Source organism: Erpetoichthys calabaricus, chromosome 14 (genome assembly GCF_900747795.2).
Source record: "Erpetoichthys calabaricus chromosome 14, fErpCal1.3, whole genome shotgun sequence".
Taxonomy (NCBI): domain Eukaryota; kingdom Metazoa; phylum Chordata; class Cladistia; order Polypteriformes; family Polypteridae; genus Erpetoichthys; species Erpetoichthys calabaricus.
The window spans coordinates 83,064,314-83,085,614 of NC_041407.2; the positions used below are offsets into that span (position 1 = coordinate 83,064,314).

A 21,301-nucleotide genomic window follows, 5' to 3' on the forward strand; every position below is an offset into this window, starting at 1 on the left:
GATGGGAGTGGCAGTGGCCTCTTTCAGCAGGGTAATGGACCCTGCCACACTGGGGAAAAAAAATGTTCAGGAACGGTTTAAGGAACAGGACAAGGAGTTCAAAGTGTTCAATTGGCCTCCAAATTTCCCAGATATCAGTCTGATCAAGCAAGTCCAATCCATGGGGGCAGAACCTCGCAGCTTACACGACTTAAAGGATCTGCTGCTAACATTCTGTACTGCTCAAAAACATTAAAGGAACGCTTAAATCAAACATTGGATCTCAATGACCAAAATATTCAGGTGGAAAATATTTACTGAGTAATGCTGTGTAATTCTTTGAGATCAAAACAATGTAGCAACAGTCATTGGAAAGCAAAATCACCAACCCACTGATGTTTGGATTCAACATTACACTGAAAATCAAAGTCAAAAATTGAAATCACAGGCTGCTCTGACTTGCTGGATTTTCATCACAGCAACTCCTAATGTAACTCAGCAGTGTGTATGGCCCCCATGTGCCTGTATGCAATCCTGATGTCTGGGCATGCTACTGCTGAGATGGTGTCCTGGGGGATCTCCTCCAAGACCTGGCTCAGGGCATCAGTGAGCCCCTTAGCCGTGTCTGTGGAGCTACTTGGCAGCATCAGATGTACCAATACACATCATCCCAGAGGTTCTCATTTGGATTCAGGTCTGAGGAACATGAGGGCCAGTCTATGGCATCAATGCCTTCATCATCCAGGAACTGCATGCACAATCTGGCGATGAGGATGGGCATTGTCCTGGACCAGGAGGAATCCAGGGCCCACTGCACTAGTGTAAGGTCTGAAAATGGCTGCAAGGATTTCATCCCAGTAGCTAACAGTGGTCACAGTACTGTTGCTTAGCATGTGGAGGTCTGTGCAACCCTCCAAGGGCGGCCTCCCCAGACTATTATTGACCCACCATCAAACTGGTCATGCTGGATGAAGTTGCAGACTGCATAATGTTCACCACGGTGTCCCCAGACTTCACATCCGTCACATGTGCTCAGTATGAACTTGCTCTCATCTGTGAAAAGAATGGGGCACCGATGGCGGAGCTGTCAATCATGTATTCTCTGGCAAATGCCAATCAAGCTGCTGTGAGCACAGGTCCCACTATAATAATAATAATTCATTACACTAAAGGATGCCAGGCCTTCTTGCAGTCCGTTTGTGACAGTATGGTCATAAACATGCACACCAGCAGCCAGCTGGAGGTAAGTTTTTAGGGCTCTACCAGTGCTCCTCCTGTTCCTCCTCATACAAAGGGGTAGATACCAGTATCCTGCTGCTGGGTTGATGCCCTTCTATGACCCTGTACAGATTTCCTCATGTAACGGCCTGTCTCCTGGTATCTCCTCCATGCTCTTGAGACTGTGCCAGGAGACACCTCAAACCTTCTTGCTACGGCACATATGGATATGCCATACATGAACTACCTATGCAACCTGAATTGGCTGCAGGTATCGCTTCATGCTACTAGGAGTGAAGGACACTAGCACAACACAAAACTAGAAAATCATCAGTCAAGAAGGATAAGGAAAGAGCAATTGTCTGTGGAGTGCAAAACTAGTCCCTTTCTGAGGGTTGTCTTGTTTTTGCCTCTCCAGTGGACCAGCTGTTGCTTTCATTTGCAGATAAAGTTGATTCACAATCGCTTACACTCTCTAACTGGACACATCGATATCCCTGAAACTTAATTGACTTGGTGTTAGACGGTGGTGATTAAGAGTTCCCTTCATTTTTATAAGCAATGTCAGGTATATTGGTGCCAGATAGCACAAGAGCCCATCAAGGGTCTTCTGAAGTGCATGTCTCGATGGGTCAGAGCTGTTCTGGTGGCAGGAGGGGGTCCTATACAATATTAGGCAGGTGATTTTAATGTTGTGGCTGATTGGTGTGTGTAAATATATATATATATATATATATATACACATACATACACACACACTCTCTATACTTGTTTATATACATTGACTGACTGTTCAGTGATGTTATGGTCACTACTTATATGAATGCCAATAATCCTGAACTGTTTGCCAGAAAGAAGAAGTGAGAACAATGGCTATGCAGGCTTTTCGAGGTCTTTAATTATACAGTTTGTCTTTCCAAGGATTCTATATGGTATGTCCTAAACCAAGGGGACTGTTATTGCATAAATGACAGACTCCAGTGTGGGTGTGCATCTGTCCAGGGTGTCCCCCAGCTTCTGCCTTGTACTGCTTCCAGAGCATACAACCCCAGACTGGATTAAGCAGGATTCAGAATGTATCTATACACCTCCGTCAGCTAAGTATTCTTTGAGAAAGGGGCTACACTTTATAGTGCAACACGAAATAACAGCAAATGTCAACCTATTCAATGAAATTTGCCAATAAAATCACTTTTCCAATTGTTAAATGTCAATTTAGTCATAATTTATATGATGTTCTTCACAGTAAATATAGTTAAGCAGCACATTTTTGTAAAATACACTGCTACCTGTACATGAAGATATTCAATACCTTGTACCAGGAATCGATATGTCAGTAACATTTAGGCCAGGCAGTGAACAAGAATTTAGGACTTGAAACAGATGTCCTTAGGACCTCAGCTTCAACATCTTAAGTATTACTCAGGATGGAGGATGCAGGGTTTGGTGTTCATTGTAATCATTTAGCTGACAAGATTATCAGTTACTTAAGCAAATTTGTGCATTTAGCCTCAGCATGGACAGAACTGTATGCCAAAAAAATAACAAAGATGAATCTAAAGTCCATATTAAACTGAATAAAAGTTATTTAAAAATAATAACAATAATAAATAATGAAAGCAGTAAATGACTTCATAAAACCAGTCCCAGCCGAGTCAAACCATTCAAGCTTTATGGTGCTGAAGACAGCTCTCTGTAAACACCTTGGCAGGCCGTATTTATGATTCCAAGTTCTGCAAAAAACACCAGTACTGAAAACAAGAACTTTGAGACAATTTTTACTGATCATTAAAAGTACCACAACATGAATAAAGGCTCACGTGTACATCACGAAAAAATCTCACATACAGAGGGGAGCACCCTAAGATCGCACCACACACGGTAACTCACAACAGCTTTTATCCCTCAAAAACCGACAGTAAACTACAATATAAAGCACATGGGCCACTTTCTGCTTCTGCTGACATACTGCACCCTGGACTGAAACACTTCATCAGCAAATTTCCGCAGATTTGCCATACAGCCACATAAAATAGGATGTACACTTGTTGGGCAGGTCAGATTGTGACCACATTAAGAATGGCGATTGTCAGCCATACAAAACATCAGCCTTTTTACCTGTTTATACTTTTACTGAGTTTACTCATATGAAAATGTAACTATATGCTTTAACCTACCGTAATAGTAAAAACAATCATCAATTCTTCACCATATTCTAAAATTAATTAAATCCTACCTCATGTGGAAAAGAACATATAACAGATTAGGTTTTAAATAATTAATTATTATTTATTCAATGAAAGAATTCAACAAATACCAACATGTGAAAAAGAAAGTTCTCACCATGACCCAGGTCCCTTATTATCCAGTAGAATCACAATTCATCTTTGCTACCCAAGTTCTGACCGACTTATTTCTGTTCATTGTTGCTTGGCAACAAGGTTAGATTTGCCTAATTTCAGGACAATGCCAGGACTAACTGGAAGGAAAAAATGATGCAAGTTTGTGATCTTTTAAAAGTATTTCCACATTCAAAGCTCTTGATGCTTCATGTGCAGAGTGCACTGAACCCATCTTGCCATCCTATAACATGCAGGCGTATCTTCAATAATTTTGTATCTAATAAAGACACATTTTTTTATAATTGGTTCTAAAACAGACAGACTGGGGTCTTTTGTGACAACTTCATAAACTGTCAGCTTTAAGAGAAAATAAAAAGGAGATGAATGACTAATACTCTTATCACATAGTAGACTTCAATATTCCAACAAAACAATATATTTCAATCTTCTAACAATGTATAAAATAATGACACTTTTGCCACTAAGATTCATAACAAAGAAACCATGTCCAAGCTTTATTTGATAATGCTCCAATTCACTTTAGTAAACAATACTCAGAAAATATTTTCCTTACTTAATCATATACATTTTATTCCAAAACAGCAAGTTCAGGGTGTCAGTGCAACTTTCCTGTAGTTAGATTTCAGATCAGCTACATCCTGCCTATGCTTTTGTTTTCAGATGTCACAATTTCAAAATAAATATCAGTCATTTTTAACAATTCAAAACAAAACAAACACACACACAAATAAACCTGCATATCAAGTGCTAAACGTGCGAGTAAACGCAAAAGAAAGACAATAAGCATCTTTACAAAGACAATGGCCCATCGCCTTCCACAGCTTGTACGTCTCCACCACTCTACTGGACTTACTTGTCCATTTCTTGATTGAAATCTGAGAGAGAAAGAGAGAGAAAAAGTAACAATCGGATCAGTTTGCACTGCCGAAAATATGTACTCTGTGTATGCGCTCTCATTTCTTTATTTTTGATGTTAACTTCTAGTCTGCCTCTCTGTCAAGTTGAACTTAAAATGAGCAGCTATAAAGATGTCAAAAACGATGGTCAATTGTTCTCATAAACAACATGTCAAAGAAAAGTGGTTAAGTCATAAAAGTGTTTTTTACAATAAGCAATTAATGTAGTTCAAGTATGAGCTACAGTAGCATACAAACACAATTACTGCTAACATTTCTTTATCATTTCAATGCACTATTTGAAACCTTTACATAATGCCAAACATGTTCTTACATAGATACATTCACTTATGCAGCTCTGCCTATGGAATAAGGACCGTAAAAGAGAGATGTAGCTACAAAAAACAGGCAGAGGTGATTTTTTTTAGCCCTCTGTCTCTATTAGAGGACTAAAAATATTAGTCACTTTGTAGAAGTACAGTTTAGTGAGGAACTGCTTAGTTTTATGTGCAAATTAAAAGGAGGCTACTAAGGACAAATGTAATGGAAAGCAGGAGTGATTCCTTGAAACTGAGGACGAGGTGAAACAAACTTTCAGATATGGCATTTTCCCATTGTGAGAACATTGTGGTTAATGTATTACCAATATACTGTATTATTCAGAGTATACAGTAAAGCATATAATAATAATGATCCAGCTACATTATAAAAGAATATTAACTTTCCTACATTGGAAATTCACTATAGCCTCAGCTATGACTAACTGTATACAGAAAGGGAATACATTTCAAAAATACTTCATAATAAAGGGGAAAAATATTAACCATGCATAGTTTATTATTTAGCATTTATTGATGCAAGAGAACACATTGACATTTGTCATTACATTTACACTCAGGCAGCACTAAACAGGAGTTTCAAGAAAACAAACAATTGTATAAATTTAAATTTACATAATAAATAAAAGTCTTCAATGGAAAAAAGATTATAAAAAAGGAAGAAGAAACGCACACATTTTCATTTTGTTTTCAGATATAAATAGCTCAAGCACCCAGAAATTGTAATTTAGAATGCAATGTCTACAGATGCAGTAGCCAAGGCTTGCAGAAACAATTCTTCCTATAAACAATTTTTTAAAAATCCACAAAAAAAAAACAAAAAAACAAAAAGGATTTGCTAAGTGTACTCTCTTGCAAGACCATATGACATATGGCGATGTCTACGTGTTAAATTCTGTTAAAGTCTACATTGAACTGAACATAAAAAACTGCTCCACAATCTAAATGTGCAGCTTGCTATTTCAAATACAAACCTGTAAAAAAAGTCATTTTGCACTCCATATCAAAATATTTACCGCATCAGCAGTATGCATTGATCATTAAAAATTTTTTGAAATTAATTTATTTTATTGAAAAAAAAAAATCTAATGGGGAATGCTCCTTTCCCCACATCCTTCACTGATAATTGATAATCAGGGCAATAAATGTACATCTGAAATGTTTTCAGCAAAAGATTACTTTAAGATTAATCCATTACCCACTAGAATACAAATAGTATTATTTACCAGCATATTTAAAATACTGGACTAGCTTTATCAAAACATCAGTGAGGTTTGATTACACACACACACACACACACACACACACGCACACACACACGCACACACACACGCACACACACACACAGAACTAAACCCAAAAGAAAACCTGCAAAAAGCAAAAGCAATGCCCCACTTCAGTCCGTGGTATAAATGTTAAATAAAAATACAGTTTGTGGACTTAAATTAATTTGTTTGATCCTTTTTTTGTGTGTTAAATAATGAGTTCATCTTATTTTGTGTCAACATCTAACCAAATGCACATATTTATTTATCTGCATCAGCCAGTACTTCCTGACACAGCAATTCAAACAAAAAAAAAAAAAAACCACAATCAGCTATCAGCCAACTTCTTTGCAGGAATGACAGGAAAATAAATAATATGTTGCAGGTATACACAAACAAAGTTAAAAAATAATAAATAGGAGAACCAACAGTATATATATTTTGATAAAGGAAAAGGAAAATCGCACAAAAGAACCATAAAAAAGAAGTAATCTAAATGCTGGGAAAATGGAACGTGGAATACAGTAGTACTGTACTCAGACAAGTGCCTCCTTGCTTAGTTAAGTGTTGTTGACAAAATAAAGAAGTGAAGATAAGAAAAAGAGAGACCAAGTTAAGTAAACGCTTAAGGTGTCTTCTGCTGAAACATTCCTGCTTCACAATACTAGCATATTTATGAAAATCACTCTCAACAACAGGACAAAAATAGTTAACTTTAATAAGATTTATGAATGTGAAGAAATATTAGTCATGATGTATACTTTGTTAAACTGAAAGTAGAAGAAGTCGTTGAAAGTTATACATTTCAATCCCTTACAAAAAAAAAAAAAACACAGAAAAAAAAAAACTATCTACCAGAAAGCTGTTGTCTTTCACAAGCAAGCCTGAAATCTGGCAATGACTGAGGAAAAATGGTAGCGTATTTAAAGAAAATAGTCAAAAGAGTCCCACCATTTAAGCATTGAATAAAATGTGTAAATTTCAATTGAGAGACTATAAAGATAAAAAGATAAGAGTGTTTAATCACAGACACATCTATACTCTGCCCATTATTCAAGATTAATGGCTTCAAGATCTGTGGACACCAACACATATTTTGTACCTTTTCCATCTTTCCTAACTATACTTGTACCAAACTGAATAGGTCTAAAGTAAGAGAGATGTGTTCCTAAAAAAAGAAAAGGACCATACTTGTCATTGGACTGGCATTTTGCTAGTGTCACTCAAGATTTAAGAGGGAATAAATGACTTTTTTCTGGTTGGAAAAAAAAAAAATTACTATAAAATAATATTTCAAATGAAAATTAATTTTTAAACACATGAAATATATGTATACACATATATGTTGTATTGGTAGTTTTATACACATATACAGATACACATACATATACTACACACACACAGATGTATACATACAGCATAGAGTACATGTTTGTATTATCTCGTATGCACACACACACACACACTATTACAAATATTATAAACATGTTTATAAATGTACAAATACATTTTTTGCTTTGCGCAGTTCAAGTTTGTGGATGCTTAATACCTGACGGATTAAACCCTTATAATCAACATATACCGTAATGTGCCAAGACAATGACTGCATTTTCAGTATTTTTCTATCATCAGCTGCTCCCTCTGTTATGTGTGCACTGTAAGTTGAACTAAATTCACAACACCTTCCATCCCCCTAACTCTTACACTCTTCTTGGCATTATTTCTGGAAATAGGGGGTGGGGGGGGAAGCAAGAATCCTAACTAAGTCACAGAAGGTGCGACACAATTAGAAACAGAATAAGGTGTGTTTCTTTGGATTTTTAACTTGCATTAAAAGGAAAAAAAAATAAAACCTTAAAAACATATAGGAGAGAAGTCTTCCTCAAAATCAGGACTCCATTTTAGCCAGTCTGACTCTTGAGATGGTTGAGATTCAGTGCTCTCTGCTAAGGGTTGTTCTATTGTATCATAATCACACTTACTGTTGTTAGAGTCCGCTTCCTTTTTAACACCACTCCCACCCTGGCAATCAGAGTGTTCAGTTGACTGGAACTCTGCTCGTGAGCTCCGGGAAGTCTGGTACAAATTTTGTGGGGGAACAATCCTCTGGGTCCCCTGGAACAAACTCTGAGAGGCTGCAGTTGAAGAGGTAGGTCTTTGGACTTGAATGAAGTGTTGGCTGGACGTGGGCTGATACAGGCTTGGGTCAGCAGGACGGGTTAGCCCTGGATACAGACCTCTTTGATACAATGATGAAGTAAACTGGCTGGGTTGGCTGTACATGTCACTCCAAGGAAATGTCTGAAATGCTGTAACATCATCAAAAACAAAAAAGACACTTCAATTATAGCTGTAAAGGAAGTATATATAAAAAGAAAAACACAACAAGAAGCCAGAAAACATTATGCTGGTTAAATCAACTTCAGGAGACTAAAAGGAGAGAATCTAAAAATTCCAAGAAGCATGGATAAACACTGAGGCAGCACAATTCTTCCCTCTAAATAGTAAAACAAGAATAGTATCCCCAAAGCTCAGAAGAAATTAGAAGTCAGTGCCCTCAAAAGCAAAACCAGAAAAACCATACTTCACATAAAGTGGTGAAAGAACCTTTGACACACACTAATATTAACACAGCTGAAGTGGATGTCATCCAACTATTAAAGATCAGAAATATGGTAACATCCCAACTATTACCTAATGGACCGAAATTGATAAATTAAAGTATCACTTTTGAAGATTTTTGTTTTATGTTCAAACTAAATATGTTAATAAACTTCAAACTTTTCCACCAGATTGGTGATTTTTTTTCTTTGCTGTTTACTTCTGGATGTTGCTAGTCTGCGTATTTAATCAAACATTAGACTTACAGGAAAATTAGTAAGTATAGACAGAGAAAGACACTTAAATCAGAGGATGCTGGCATGTACTTCAATAGTAAAGAAGTAAAGGCAGCTTAATACATATGTCGATCTTATGGATAAAGGCCAGGAAACATTTACATACTTTCTGCACATTAGGCTTTTGTTTTATCAGTCTTACATTTGGTGAACATTTTAGAGTGAAAACACAGCAGATTTGCCAAAGCCTGGGGCTGTTAAGGACATCCAGCAGTAATTTCTAATGACTTTTGAAGGCCTTTTTGCTGCTTGATAACACTGTTATGCACAAGGACTACAATTGAGTCAGCTAGCCTTACCTGGACTATTAAAAGCGTGTCATTATCTCTTCATCTGTACAATCACCAGTTTTCACTATTAGCCTAAAATGTTGCATTCAGTAGTTAATTATTACTGTTGTCTACAAACACTTGTGCTTATTAGCTTATAAAAAACAAACAAAAATGCCCCTTAAGTAGTACCACACACATCTGAATGTAGTTGCCAGATACTGTACACACTATTTTCACTACATTTACATCTGGGCTGATAATTTTTTTTCCTTGTGGATTCCAAATACCATAAATGGAAGAAAGGTGAAATATTGTCAGCTTTGTATACATAAACCTTGTGAAAACGCCGTAACAAAAGTTTTTACAACTGGAGAGCTGTATGTAAGCTCCAGGAATCATGAAGTGTAATGTATCTATAAATAGGGGAATGTTTCCTGTATGTGTTATGTATATAACAGATGATAGTTGAAATAGAAAGGTTTTAATCATAATACTAAAGTCTATTTAATATTATAATTCATACTAAATACAAACTAAACTGAGATTTATTGAGTAAACATTGTCAGTTTTGAAACTAATATTTGTCTTGAATTTTTTTTTTTTTTTTTTTTTTTTTTACATATTTTTACTTAATAGCTTTAATTTTTAAGTATAATTTTAATTTTTTATGACAATGATCCAGTAATCATTTGTGTAGTATAATAACAACAATATTGTTTTTCATTTTTTGTTTGTAGGTTTTTTAAGACTGTATACAGTAATCACTATGGGGTCAGTCAGAACAATAATTACTTGCATTCTTTTGCCAATTTTCTATTGTGATTCTAATTGATTAAGCATTGCAGACTCTGCCAAATACAATTTACTTCTTCTAGCAGGACACAATAAATTGTGTCTGTATTATTTTTTCCCCATTCCTCTCTACTGCCTGTCTTCACAAACATGCCACAGCTGTTTGGACAGATATCTTAATCTTATTTAGTGGATTTAAGGCAAATAAGTACAGAGTTGTTAGAGATGTTGTGATTGTGTATTCATCTGCATCAGTTGACAAGTGTGTGATTATGATAGTCTTGACAGATGTAGGATAAGAATTTAAGTATGGATGTTCTGAAGCATATCATATTTGGTTGAATTACTCTTTGTACCAATGCAACCAAATCTCTGTATACATTTAGATCAGCAATGCATAAACAGGAATAAAAATACAGAAAAATGACAACTGATATATTAAGTGCATAAAACATATATAAAATAATATCTATTTAACCTCTCTTTAAACAGTCTGTAGAATCACATATTATTATTATTGTTAATTATTATTAATGTACTACTAGTAAACAAGTTAACTTGTTAAGTTACATGGAGATCAACAATTATTGTCTAATTAACAAATAAAAATACACTTAATCAATTGTCTATGTTAACACTTTTCTTTCATTTAGTCTTTCTATAACAGAACCATCTCAAGGCACTTTACAAGTACAAAGCTATTGTATAAACTGTAATACAGGCCAGTTAAGTGACTTGCTCATGCTCACAGACTGAGTGGTAGGTACTTGACTAAGAAACAGTTGATCTGCCTCCTAAATCACTAATTCTCTCTGCCTGTAATTTAATTTAGCATAGCAATTAAACATGCTGGTAGGAGGACTAGAGAACATGTCAAAGTTTGTCTTGTATCTGTGAATCCTATTGCCTATTTACAAGTTTGAAAAAACAATTCAAACTTTATTTTACACAGCACCTTTACATATAATTCCATTACGAGGAGCTTCAAAAAGTACAGATGAACTCAATTGAAAGAATAGAGGCCAGTACTCTAGAAAATGTAAATATTTTTGAAAAATAAAAACACACAACCATGTCAAATCTGGAGAACTGTATCCCCAAAGTCGTGTTAATATTAAATGCATAAATCTTTTATCCTAAAAATCCATTCTTATTCAGAAGCATTATCTTTATTTGAGAACCTTGTACCCTAATGTGGCCAATGTTTAACAGACCATCCGCTTAACTTGTATTTTATATAATGCCTTTTTGTATGACAAGGCCACATCAGAATCCAAACCATGCCAATGCAAAGCAGGAAGATCAATGCAGTCATTTGAGAATTTATGTACTTGCAGAATATATGAGAATACTATGGAAACTAAGACCATGTTTGAGAAGTAAAAGCATTAATTAGTTACATGATAGAAGTATTTTAATATTTATTGTAATCATTCTAGAGTTGACATGACACTCATGGATTGGATATGAAATGTACAATGGCCCAAAACATGTTAATTTGGTATTTACCTTTTCATTAGTCTATATACAGTATATTTTTTCATTCCAATAGGTTTACCTGTATTTCATGAAAAATTCATGTGACAAAAATAGTCCTAAAAGCATCTTAAAGGCACTTTCAAATTACACACCCACCGTGCATGCCTTGCTGCAAAAGAATCTGGTTTCCAGATTGGCCTTGATAATATCCACGGCCATTTCCAGCTGTATATGTCAGGATCCCAGAATTGGTAATGGCACTTGAAGCTCCAAAGTTAAGAAAGGATGCAGTGGAATCAACTGGAGGTGTTGGTGCAAGGCTCACATTAGTTTGATAGCTGGTGTTGAGGAAGGGGAACCGCTGATATTGTGAAAGCTGGCCATGATTTAAGCTGTGGGCTGGCAGCAGCCCAGCATGTTGCTGTGCAAATTGTCCTAGCTGGTAAGATGCCATGGGAGTGGAATTCTGTGGACCTTGCATATAGTGCTGTGGTTCCACCTTGATAGAAGTGGTGAGATGATCAGTGTAGTCGCAAAGAGAGCTATGGAAGAAAAAATAAATACATTTTTTATCCATGATAGTAAGAAGTACAAGAAAAATACTTTTATCATAATCTACACAATTCACTATGTAAAAGGACATTAAATCCATTTGATAAAAATTATATATAAAAGGTACCTACATTTATGGTAAAATACAAAAAAGAATATTACACATCTCTTATCACCAACTTTCAGTAAACCCTACATCTGAATATTGCCATTGCTTACTTCAGAATGGAATGTAAAATTTGTAAGGAGACTTGGAACAAGTACAGTATATGGTTTATATGGTTTCTAGTAATGGATGAAAAGGTAAACAGAGAACAGAAGAAGTGTGACTATGGGGGAAATTGAGTGTTAAGATCTGACCAATAGTCACAATGTGATGCGACACATTGAGCATCAGCAAATTTGATATTGTCTTTAAAATTTTCACTTTAAAAATCCCATCACCTAGTAAGCATGAAAATTAAAAATGCTGTCATACTAATATCAGCTACATTTTTTGTATTCATCTTAAAATGGTTTAGGAATTTTTTTATTTGCTAAGCAGCACATTTAAAAAAAAATCTGAATTATGAATATTTTACACATACAATGAATGAAATGGGGAAAAAAAACTTAAATGTTACAAATGCTATTTTATTGTGAATCATTGTTTAAAGTTGATTGTTCTTAACCTGGACTGCACACAGCCTCAGCAGTGCAAAACACCTTTTCTGGGGGTGTGAGCATTGTTCTAGAGAGGTTTAAAATATGTATTTAGTTGTCATTTATAGAGATTGTCTGCAAGCAATGATGTTTCTTATATGTTACATTCATTTTAAAATATTGAAGTGCCTTTTTTTTTTTTTTTTTTTTTTTTTATAAATACTGTGCATTTCAGGTAAGACCTTATGTGGTTTTCTTTTAATATTTTCATTCTACCTTTTTAAACATTTTCATGGAAAAATAACTGCAAACACATAATAAGGTAAATATTTGAGTTATGGTGCATGTCAAATCCAGACATTGCTGGGACTGAATTTGAGACTATGCTTCACTTTATCAGGTGAACATTTTTGTTAATGCAGAGGGATTATGGATGACGCTAAATTAAAACTGAGAAACACTGTATAATTTGATTTGAACATGTTTAAGCACACTATATTTGAAGTAGTTAGGTTCAGTGGAGCAATGGCTTGCACCAATACCTCACAGATCTACTGTTGTCAGTTCAAATTCCCCACCTCATCATTTTCTGCCCGCTCTTTGCACATTCTTGCTGTGGCCTCATGGGTTTTCCTCCAGGTACACTGGCCTCCCTCTACAGCCCAAAAGATGTAAAGATTAGGCTAACTGGTGATTTCCAATTGTCCCTGTATGCTTGTAGGTGTGAATACAGGGCTATTGTTTCGTGGACTGCATTTACTGCTGCATAGATAGGCCTCAGCCCCTCCTGAAACCTGAAATGGATTATGTTATGTTATATTTGAACCTCTAAAATGTCTGTTTTCAAGACTTGGGCTGTGCAAGTAGCAAAGAAAAGAATATAAATTTGACAATATTACAGTACAAATTGTTTTATATGGTTCTAGTGATTTGGTTAACCTCAGCTTGCATCTGAATTTTTATTTCATTGACAATATTTTTCATATAAAGCTTGGAATTAAGAAAAAAACATGTCTTCATCTTCTAAAGAGAATAAACCAACCAATTAATCATATGTGATTTTCCAAGTGAGTGCTGCTGTGCTAGCATTAAATTCACTTTCAATAAAACTACAGTATATTATTTGGTTCATGCTATAAGTCGAATTCTACAGAGAACCATCTATGCATGAAAATAATATGTGCACTTTATAATTTGTGTATATAGTAAAACGATTTCAATGTATAGTTATATAAAGGTTATAATTATAATACTTAAGCATAATAAAAACCAAATAAAAAGAACAGATACATTGTTGGGAGACAACTCTTGGATGGTGTATTTTTACTGGTTACATGTCTAAGTAGATACCTATACAACGCAATACTTATTTAAAATAAGAGCCCACCTAGATAAAATCGTCCAAGTGAAGCTGTATGCTCAATGTTATAAAGAGCAAAGTCTGCTCTCTTAAATCTGGAGTGTCTTCTGTGCTTAAAAATAAACATCTCAAAAGAAAATTAAATGCATAGAATGAGTCAACTTTGAAGCAATGGGACACTGGATGTTTTTATAGATTATAATCAAGAACCATGGATTAGCATTATCTTTTGGTCAGAAGTTCTTTCTTTTTAGCAATTATGGTATGTATTTGAGGAGGCCTGTTGTCTGTTATAATATACTGCTCTAAAAAATTAAAGGAACACTGTTTAATCAGAGAATAGCATCAAGTCAATGAAATGTCTGGGCTATTGATCTGGTCAATTAAGTAGCAGACGGGAATGTTAATTAGTTTTTGCTGCTTTGGTGTTAATGAAATCAACAACAGGTGCAATAGCGGGGCAACAATGAGACGACCCCCAAAACAGGAATGGTTTAACAGGTGGAGGCCACTGACATTTTTCCCCTCCTCATCTTTTCTGACTGTTATTTCACAGGTTTTGTATTTGGCTACAGTCAGTGTCACTACTGGTAGCATGGTGGAACAGCTGTCCGCATGGTGTGAAGACAACAATCTATCTCTCAATGTCGACAAGACAAAAGAGGTAATCGTAGACTTCAGAAAATCACATCCTGCCCACATCCCACTCAGCATCAACGGTTTAGATGTGGAGACTGTTAGGAGTACCAAGTTCCTCGGTGTGCACATAACTGAGGAACTTACGTGGACACATAACACCTCATCACTAATCAAGAAAGCCCAGCAGAGACTACACTTCCTGAGGCGGCTGAAGCGAGCACATCTTCCCCCTTCCATCCTCACCATGTTCTACAGAGGCACCATTGAGAGTGTTCTGACCAGCTGCATCAGTGTCTGGTATGGCAACTGCAACATATCTGACTGCAAGCGCCTGCAAAGGATAGTGAAGACAGCAGAGAACATTATTGGGGTGCCTCTCCCTTCACTACAGGACATATTTTACAAACGCAGTGTCCGCAAGGCCTGCAGCATTGTGCAGGACCCCTTACACCCCTCACATGGACTTTTCACACTTCTGCCATCCAAGAGAAGATACTGCAGCATCAAAGCCAGATCTGCCAGGCTGCAGGAGAATTTTTACCCCCAAGCTGTTAGACTCCTTAACACCAGGCTGCCCCCTGGGATCTTCCACACGGCCTCAACCACCTCTAAAAACAAAACTTTTATACATGTGAGCCACTGTCCTGCAAAGATGAGTGTGCAGGGAGAAAAGAACTGACAATCTCCTACTGACCTTTAAGGATTTTGACACTCTTGTTATCCTTCTGCTGTGAAACATTCTGACCTGTCATTGTTTACACATGTCTTAAACAACTATTATCATACACTGATAATAGATAATACAGAAATTATTTTTTATTATATTACATATCTTCACGTCAATATTGCTGCTACTTCTTTGTCTTGTCTTTGCACAATGTCTCGTCTTGTTTGTGTTTTAATTTTAATTTAAATTTAATTTAAACTTTAATTCTATTTTTAAATTATTATTTGCACGTCATGTTGTTACACTGTGGATCCTGAGCTTCGCAATTTCGTCTATCTGTATACTTGTATATGGTTGGGATGACAATAAAGCTCACTTTGACTTTGACGAGGCGATACCTGGACCCTACAGAGGTTGCACAAGTAGTCCAACTTCTCCAGGATGGCACATCAATGTGTGCCATTACCAGAAGGTTTGCAGTGTCTCCCAGCACAGTCTCAAGGGCATGGAGGAGAAGCGTGGAGAACGTTATATGCCTGTAACATCGTTCAGCATGACTGCTTTGGTGGTGGGCCAGTGACGGTCTGAGGAGGCATATCCATGGAGGGATGCACAGACCTCTCCAGGCTAGACCACGGCACCTTGACTGCCAATAGGTATCGGGATGAAATCCTTGGACCCATTGTCAGACCCTATGCTGGTGCAGTGGGTCCTGGGTTCCTCCTGGTGCACGACAATGCTTGGCCTCATGTGGCGAGAGTATGCAGGCAGTTCCCGGCGGATGAAGGAATTGATACTATTGACTGGCCCCCACGCTCACCTGACCTAAATTCAGTAGAACACCACTGGGACATTATATTTTGGTCCATCCGATGGCACCAGGTTGCACCTCAGACTGTCCAGGAGCTCAGTGATGCCCTGGTCCAGATCTGGGAGGAGATCCCCCAGGACACCATCCGTTGTCTCATTAGGATGTTGTCAGGTATGCATACAAGCATGTGGAGGCCATACAAACTACTGAGTACAATTTTGAGTTGCTGTAATGAAATTTCGGCAAAATGGACTAGCCTGCCGCATCATTTTTTCACTTTGATTTTCGGGGTGTCTTTGAATTCTGCCCTCTGTAGTTTGATACATTCAATAGTAGCAACCTCTGAAAAAGCAACTGAAGGCAGAGGCACATCGTCCAGTTAAATTAGATGCATGTTCAACAGCAGTAACTGACTGCAACAATCTATTTTGAAAGAAAATATGCAGCCACTGCAGCACTTCAGAACCAGCCCTATACAGTATACCGTACAACTAAATATATTCAACCTGCTTCATTTCAATCTAAAGGTTTTATTTGGTCGTCACCTTAAAGTGATTCATTTAGCTTTTCTTCATTGTAGGGAAACAATCTATTGCAGTGCAGCTTTCTTCTCTATAGGTCTTAACATAGATGTGCATGATTTCATTAATGTAAAGACTTCACAGAATATATAGCTATGTTTCAGTGTGCATGAAGAATTAAAAACTTTTCTAAAAGACAAAATTTTGCAAAGTCAACTGTTTAAAAAACTTAATGACTGGATGCACACTAAATTTACTAATGACTGCAAAGGCCTAAAGGAATCTAGGAGTCTTTGGAGAGAATACTTGTAGTATTTAGCAAGCAATGACTCCAACTATAGGTACTTATAATATCTGTGCTCTATGTCCCACAATACTCAATTTTTCTAATAAAAATTATGGTGATGTGTAGTGGCAAAGCTATGCATTTTTCAGTGCTGCTAGCTAACTGAATACACGGATTGTTAATTTTAATAAGCTGAACATGTGAAGAACAACATTTGACTTGAGCTAGGCATTCAAAACCCCATCAAGAACAGAACGCTTACTCACCCAGATCCATCACTTTGCACAGAGTAATTGAGAAGTTCACGAGAAGAGCCCTCCTGTCCAGACTGGTTACAAGTACTTTCAGGAGTGTCAAGCATTAGTGGGACAAGATGGTTAGTGGGGTTGAAGGAGGTGCCCATTGGCAGGCTTGCACGACGCAGGGGAGGTGGACTGGGAATTGTGAGCAAGTACTCCACTTGGGAGCTCTGTGAAACTGGTTGATTCAGGGCTGCTTGTGTCATCTCCATCATTGTCCCTGGAGCTGGGATGCTTTTATCTGTTAAGGAAGCAAACAACTACTGTTAAAAAATTAAATAGGAAGCCCCACAGCAATGTAACTTTCTATCACGCAGATATTTTGCAAAATGCTTGCCATAGTAGGTGTAAAGTAAAAATGATTTTTTTGGAAAAAGAAAAAAAAAAAGTTTATTTCAAATTGGTGAATATTATAGCATAGTAAATATTCAGTTTGAAGCTGAAAAGAGTCACTTATTCATGAAACTAATCAGAAAGATAAGTCAACATATATTTTAATCATAAGAACCATGAAGTGTTGCATAGTCATAAATAAAATTTGTATGTTGTGTTATCCACTGATTTACCAAACCACTCTTGTGTAAAACAAGGATAATAAACAGCACCAATTTCATCTTTTAATGGCTGATATTGACAGACTTATGAAAATATAAATGAAGGGTCGAAAAGTACAGAAAAAAAGAAAAACAAATAGTCATTTAAAGTTGGTCTGGATTTTGGGTCTAACAAAAAAAAAAAAAAAAAAGATTTGTCATGCATATCATAAAGAAAAAGTATACAACTGTGAAATGGACTTCATGATGAATTGATTCTGTCCAGAAGTCGCCATATGACATATTGTATGATTTGTGTATGTAATATAGATTGGTATCCATGAATGAAAATTCAAGAGCTTTGAGGTTTCATTGTTACATACATTAATACCTGTTAAACACAGTAACAAAACATCCCTGCTGCTACGATTGTCTTGATGACATAATGCTGTCAGGCAAGCACCATTCTGTAAAACACAACTTAATAATACAATTGGAGAAAAGCGAGTGGGCTGTGCATAAAGAACAAGGACAAGGACCAGCTTTAAAAAAATGCTTTTGTGAGAACCAGACAAAGATGACACAGAATGTTGTTAGTTGAGCACAGAAACTTGCAGTTACAAGTAATGAAGAATAAGCTCAAACACATATGATGATGCTCAAATCGACACTTGATATGGTACAGATAATTGCATTTTTGAGTTACGAGAAAAACACTAGCCCGTTTTTGAGGCCGTTAAAAAAAAAAAAGCCTACTTGGTGCTTATTGGACTCTAGCACATGAAATTTTCATAGACATTTGGGTAGGTTAATAAATTAAGAGTAAGTACAAGAATTGCTCAGAATTAGAATTAGTGCAAGTCTATATGCTGGCAAAAGCAGAACTGGAAGGAAGATGAGTGTACTGAAGAAGACCACAGCAGGGCAAAAGACTTATCACTTCCCAACCTGTTAAGAACCTTTTAGGGGGCAGTTTTCTACAATAGATTTTGAAGTAAAAACAAAATAACTGGTGTACAGATGGTCCAGTTGTTATCATGGGATGGGACAGCTTTGGAGGGCACGGACTTTTCAGCTTCATTTTAAAATCACCCTTTGTAATGTACCTGCCTGGACAGACATATCCATCCATCCATCACTAGAGCCTATCACAGCAAGTATAAGCCACAATACAGGAAAAATCCCTGGAAAGAGCTATTGCAGTCCATCACAGCTTGAATGCACACACACACCTGTGCTAATTTAACATCGCCAATTTACCCAGCCTACGTCTCTTTGAACTGTTTGAGAAAATGGGAGCATCCAGAGGAACCTCACTTGGGAACAAAAAACTCCACATAGGGAGCAGCCTGGACATAAACTCTGGCCTCCTTGTTGCAAGAAAGCAGTCCTACCACTACACCACTGGTCTGCCCCTAGACAGATATACTAAATTGTACACTTGCCCAAAATACAACCTTAATATTTGTTGTCAAGAGGTGGAGAGACTTTCTGTATCAGGAAGATTACTATGGTATTACACTCCACTACACTGTAAATGTTCCTGATGGTCAGTCTGTCTAGATTTTCTACCTCCTTAGAGTAACAGCTCATCAGAATGATCACAATTTTGTGCACAGATCAATAGTATTGCAGGGATTCAATGTTGCAATCAATTTTTGTGTAGTGTTATTTTTTGTGAACATAGCTGGCAATTGATACAGTGTTTGTAGTGTTGCTATAGATTGTGAACATGATCTTTTTGAATAGATACATATTGTTCATTAAGGAACTTATAGGATAAACAAACTGTTAAAGAAGCCCTGTTACCAAGAGTAACACAATACTTATACCTAATTGAGAGATTTTTGGATATAGAACTCTAAAAAATATAATGTAGAGGAATTTCAAAGAAATTCTAGATGTTCTCAAACATGTAATGAAGATGCTTGTCCACTTGAAGAAATCAGTTACCAAATATTGTAAACCACTGTGGTGGTATCAATAGGATGTGCAGTGAATCCCATTAATTAGGTCTATAAAGCATGTTAGGATGGGAGTTTGGACTGAAATACAAGCAAGCATGGTTGAATAAAATAACTTATTCAGTTAGACTCAAAACAGGTATGAAAATTCAAGGACTGAAATTCAAGACTACGGTGGTACTCGTATATACTGGTGTGGATTAAACAGGAGATAATAAATGTCCTCGAGTAGCCAAGTTAAAGTTCTGTTTTGAATTTGCTCATCAATCTGTAGAAAGATTTGAAAACTGTTGTAAGCAAGCAGTTTCTCAGTGGCACACATAGTCTGACCAAAAACTGCCAGGAGAAGGCAGCAAAAATCACCACTGGTCGACTTTCCTTAATCTATCTGCAGCATGCTATCAATGTTGGTTCTGCTAAATAAGTATATAGGTGACAATACTCAAGTATTCATTGTATTTTAAGTTTTTATTTTTAGGTTTAGCTTGCATATTTTGTTCTCATTTTTGAAACTCTCTCAACTTTAGAATTCAGGTGTTGTATAAAAAAAAAATGTGAAGAAATAATTTTCAAATTTGGGTCCCAAAAATATGTGATATTCTGCGTTTGTATATTTTAATTGCACGTGACAGTCAGACATCTTGAAAATACACTTTATATACTACAAAGAATTGTGATGATTTCTGAATAGTTTGCTCACCTGAGGGGCTAGAAGACAGATTTACCATGTTGGAAAAATGTGTCTGGTTGTGCGGAGCTGCCAATCGTGATACAGCTGACTGGGGATGGACAGATGCTAGTATTCCTCCTCTAAATGAAGTGAAAGGAAAAGCATATGATCGGTTTAACAGTAAAAAAACACATATTGTATACATTTAAATGATCTATATACATTACTACACTTTCTTTTCTTAAGCTGTTTTTAAGCATTGAATTGACTCTGGCTGTATTCAAGGAGCACTGGTTGAAAGGCAGGAGATGGTCATGGATGAGGTCTTGGTTTAAAGGGCCCAAATACACAGACATGCACACTAGTATTTGGGACATGGAAAAAGTATTCCTAGAAAGCTTGAACAAAACACAGGCAGCGGCTGCATATAAACACAGTTATTCACTGTGTGGTGTCTCCTCATTTCAGGAGTATAAAAGATCATTAGTAAACACCGTTTCACCATGTTGGCCTACATTAAAACGATTTATATGCAACATAACGTATGACCTCAGATAACCAAGTATAACAGAGTTCATCATAATTACCATAAAAATGTACATTTCAAGAATTTATATTAAGAAATCACATGAATGTAATAGCAGCAATTTAGTGCTCTGTGAAAGTAATTGTAGTTTTGTGTTATGCCACATTTATAAAAGTGCTTTATATGTTATTGATTATACAAGGTGTATTTTGGAAAAAAAAAAAAAAAAGGTTTGACTTTGGTCTAGAGAAAATAAACAAAAAAGCTTGTGAATGCATGGACACTCAAGAATCTGAAAATAGTGGGCATTAATATTTATTTAACATTGAACA

At 36.3% G+C, this 21,301-nt stretch overlaps 1 protein-coding gene across 2 annotated transcripts in view; it reads right to left on the minus strand.

Annotated features, from left to right (window-relative positions):
* Nucleotides 1-4,066: 4,066 nt before the first annotated feature.
* The window catches only part of LOC114665214 (uncharacterized), a 35,681-nt gene continuing 18,446 nt past the window's right edge, over nt 4,067-21,301 (minus strand). The window contains exons 5-9 of one of the 2 annotated variants that reach the window (XM_028819649.2): nt 20,474-20,583; nt 17,244-17,517; nt 11,656-12,041; nt 8,042-8,368; nt 4,067-4,435 (exon numbers count right to left, since the gene is read on the minus strand). In XM_028819649.2, coding sequence (XP_028675482.1) covers nt 4,410-4,435; nt 8,042-8,368; nt 11,656-12,041; nt 17,244-17,517; nt 20,474-20,583 — 1,123 coding nt within the window. In that variant the 3' untranslated portion in view covers nt 4,067-4,409. Of the gene's footprint in view, nt 4,436-7,585; nt 8,369-11,655; nt 12,042-17,243; nt 17,518-20,473; nt 20,584-21,301 lie in introns of those variants that run through there. The other variant, XM_028819648.2, reaches the window with a different exon arrangement.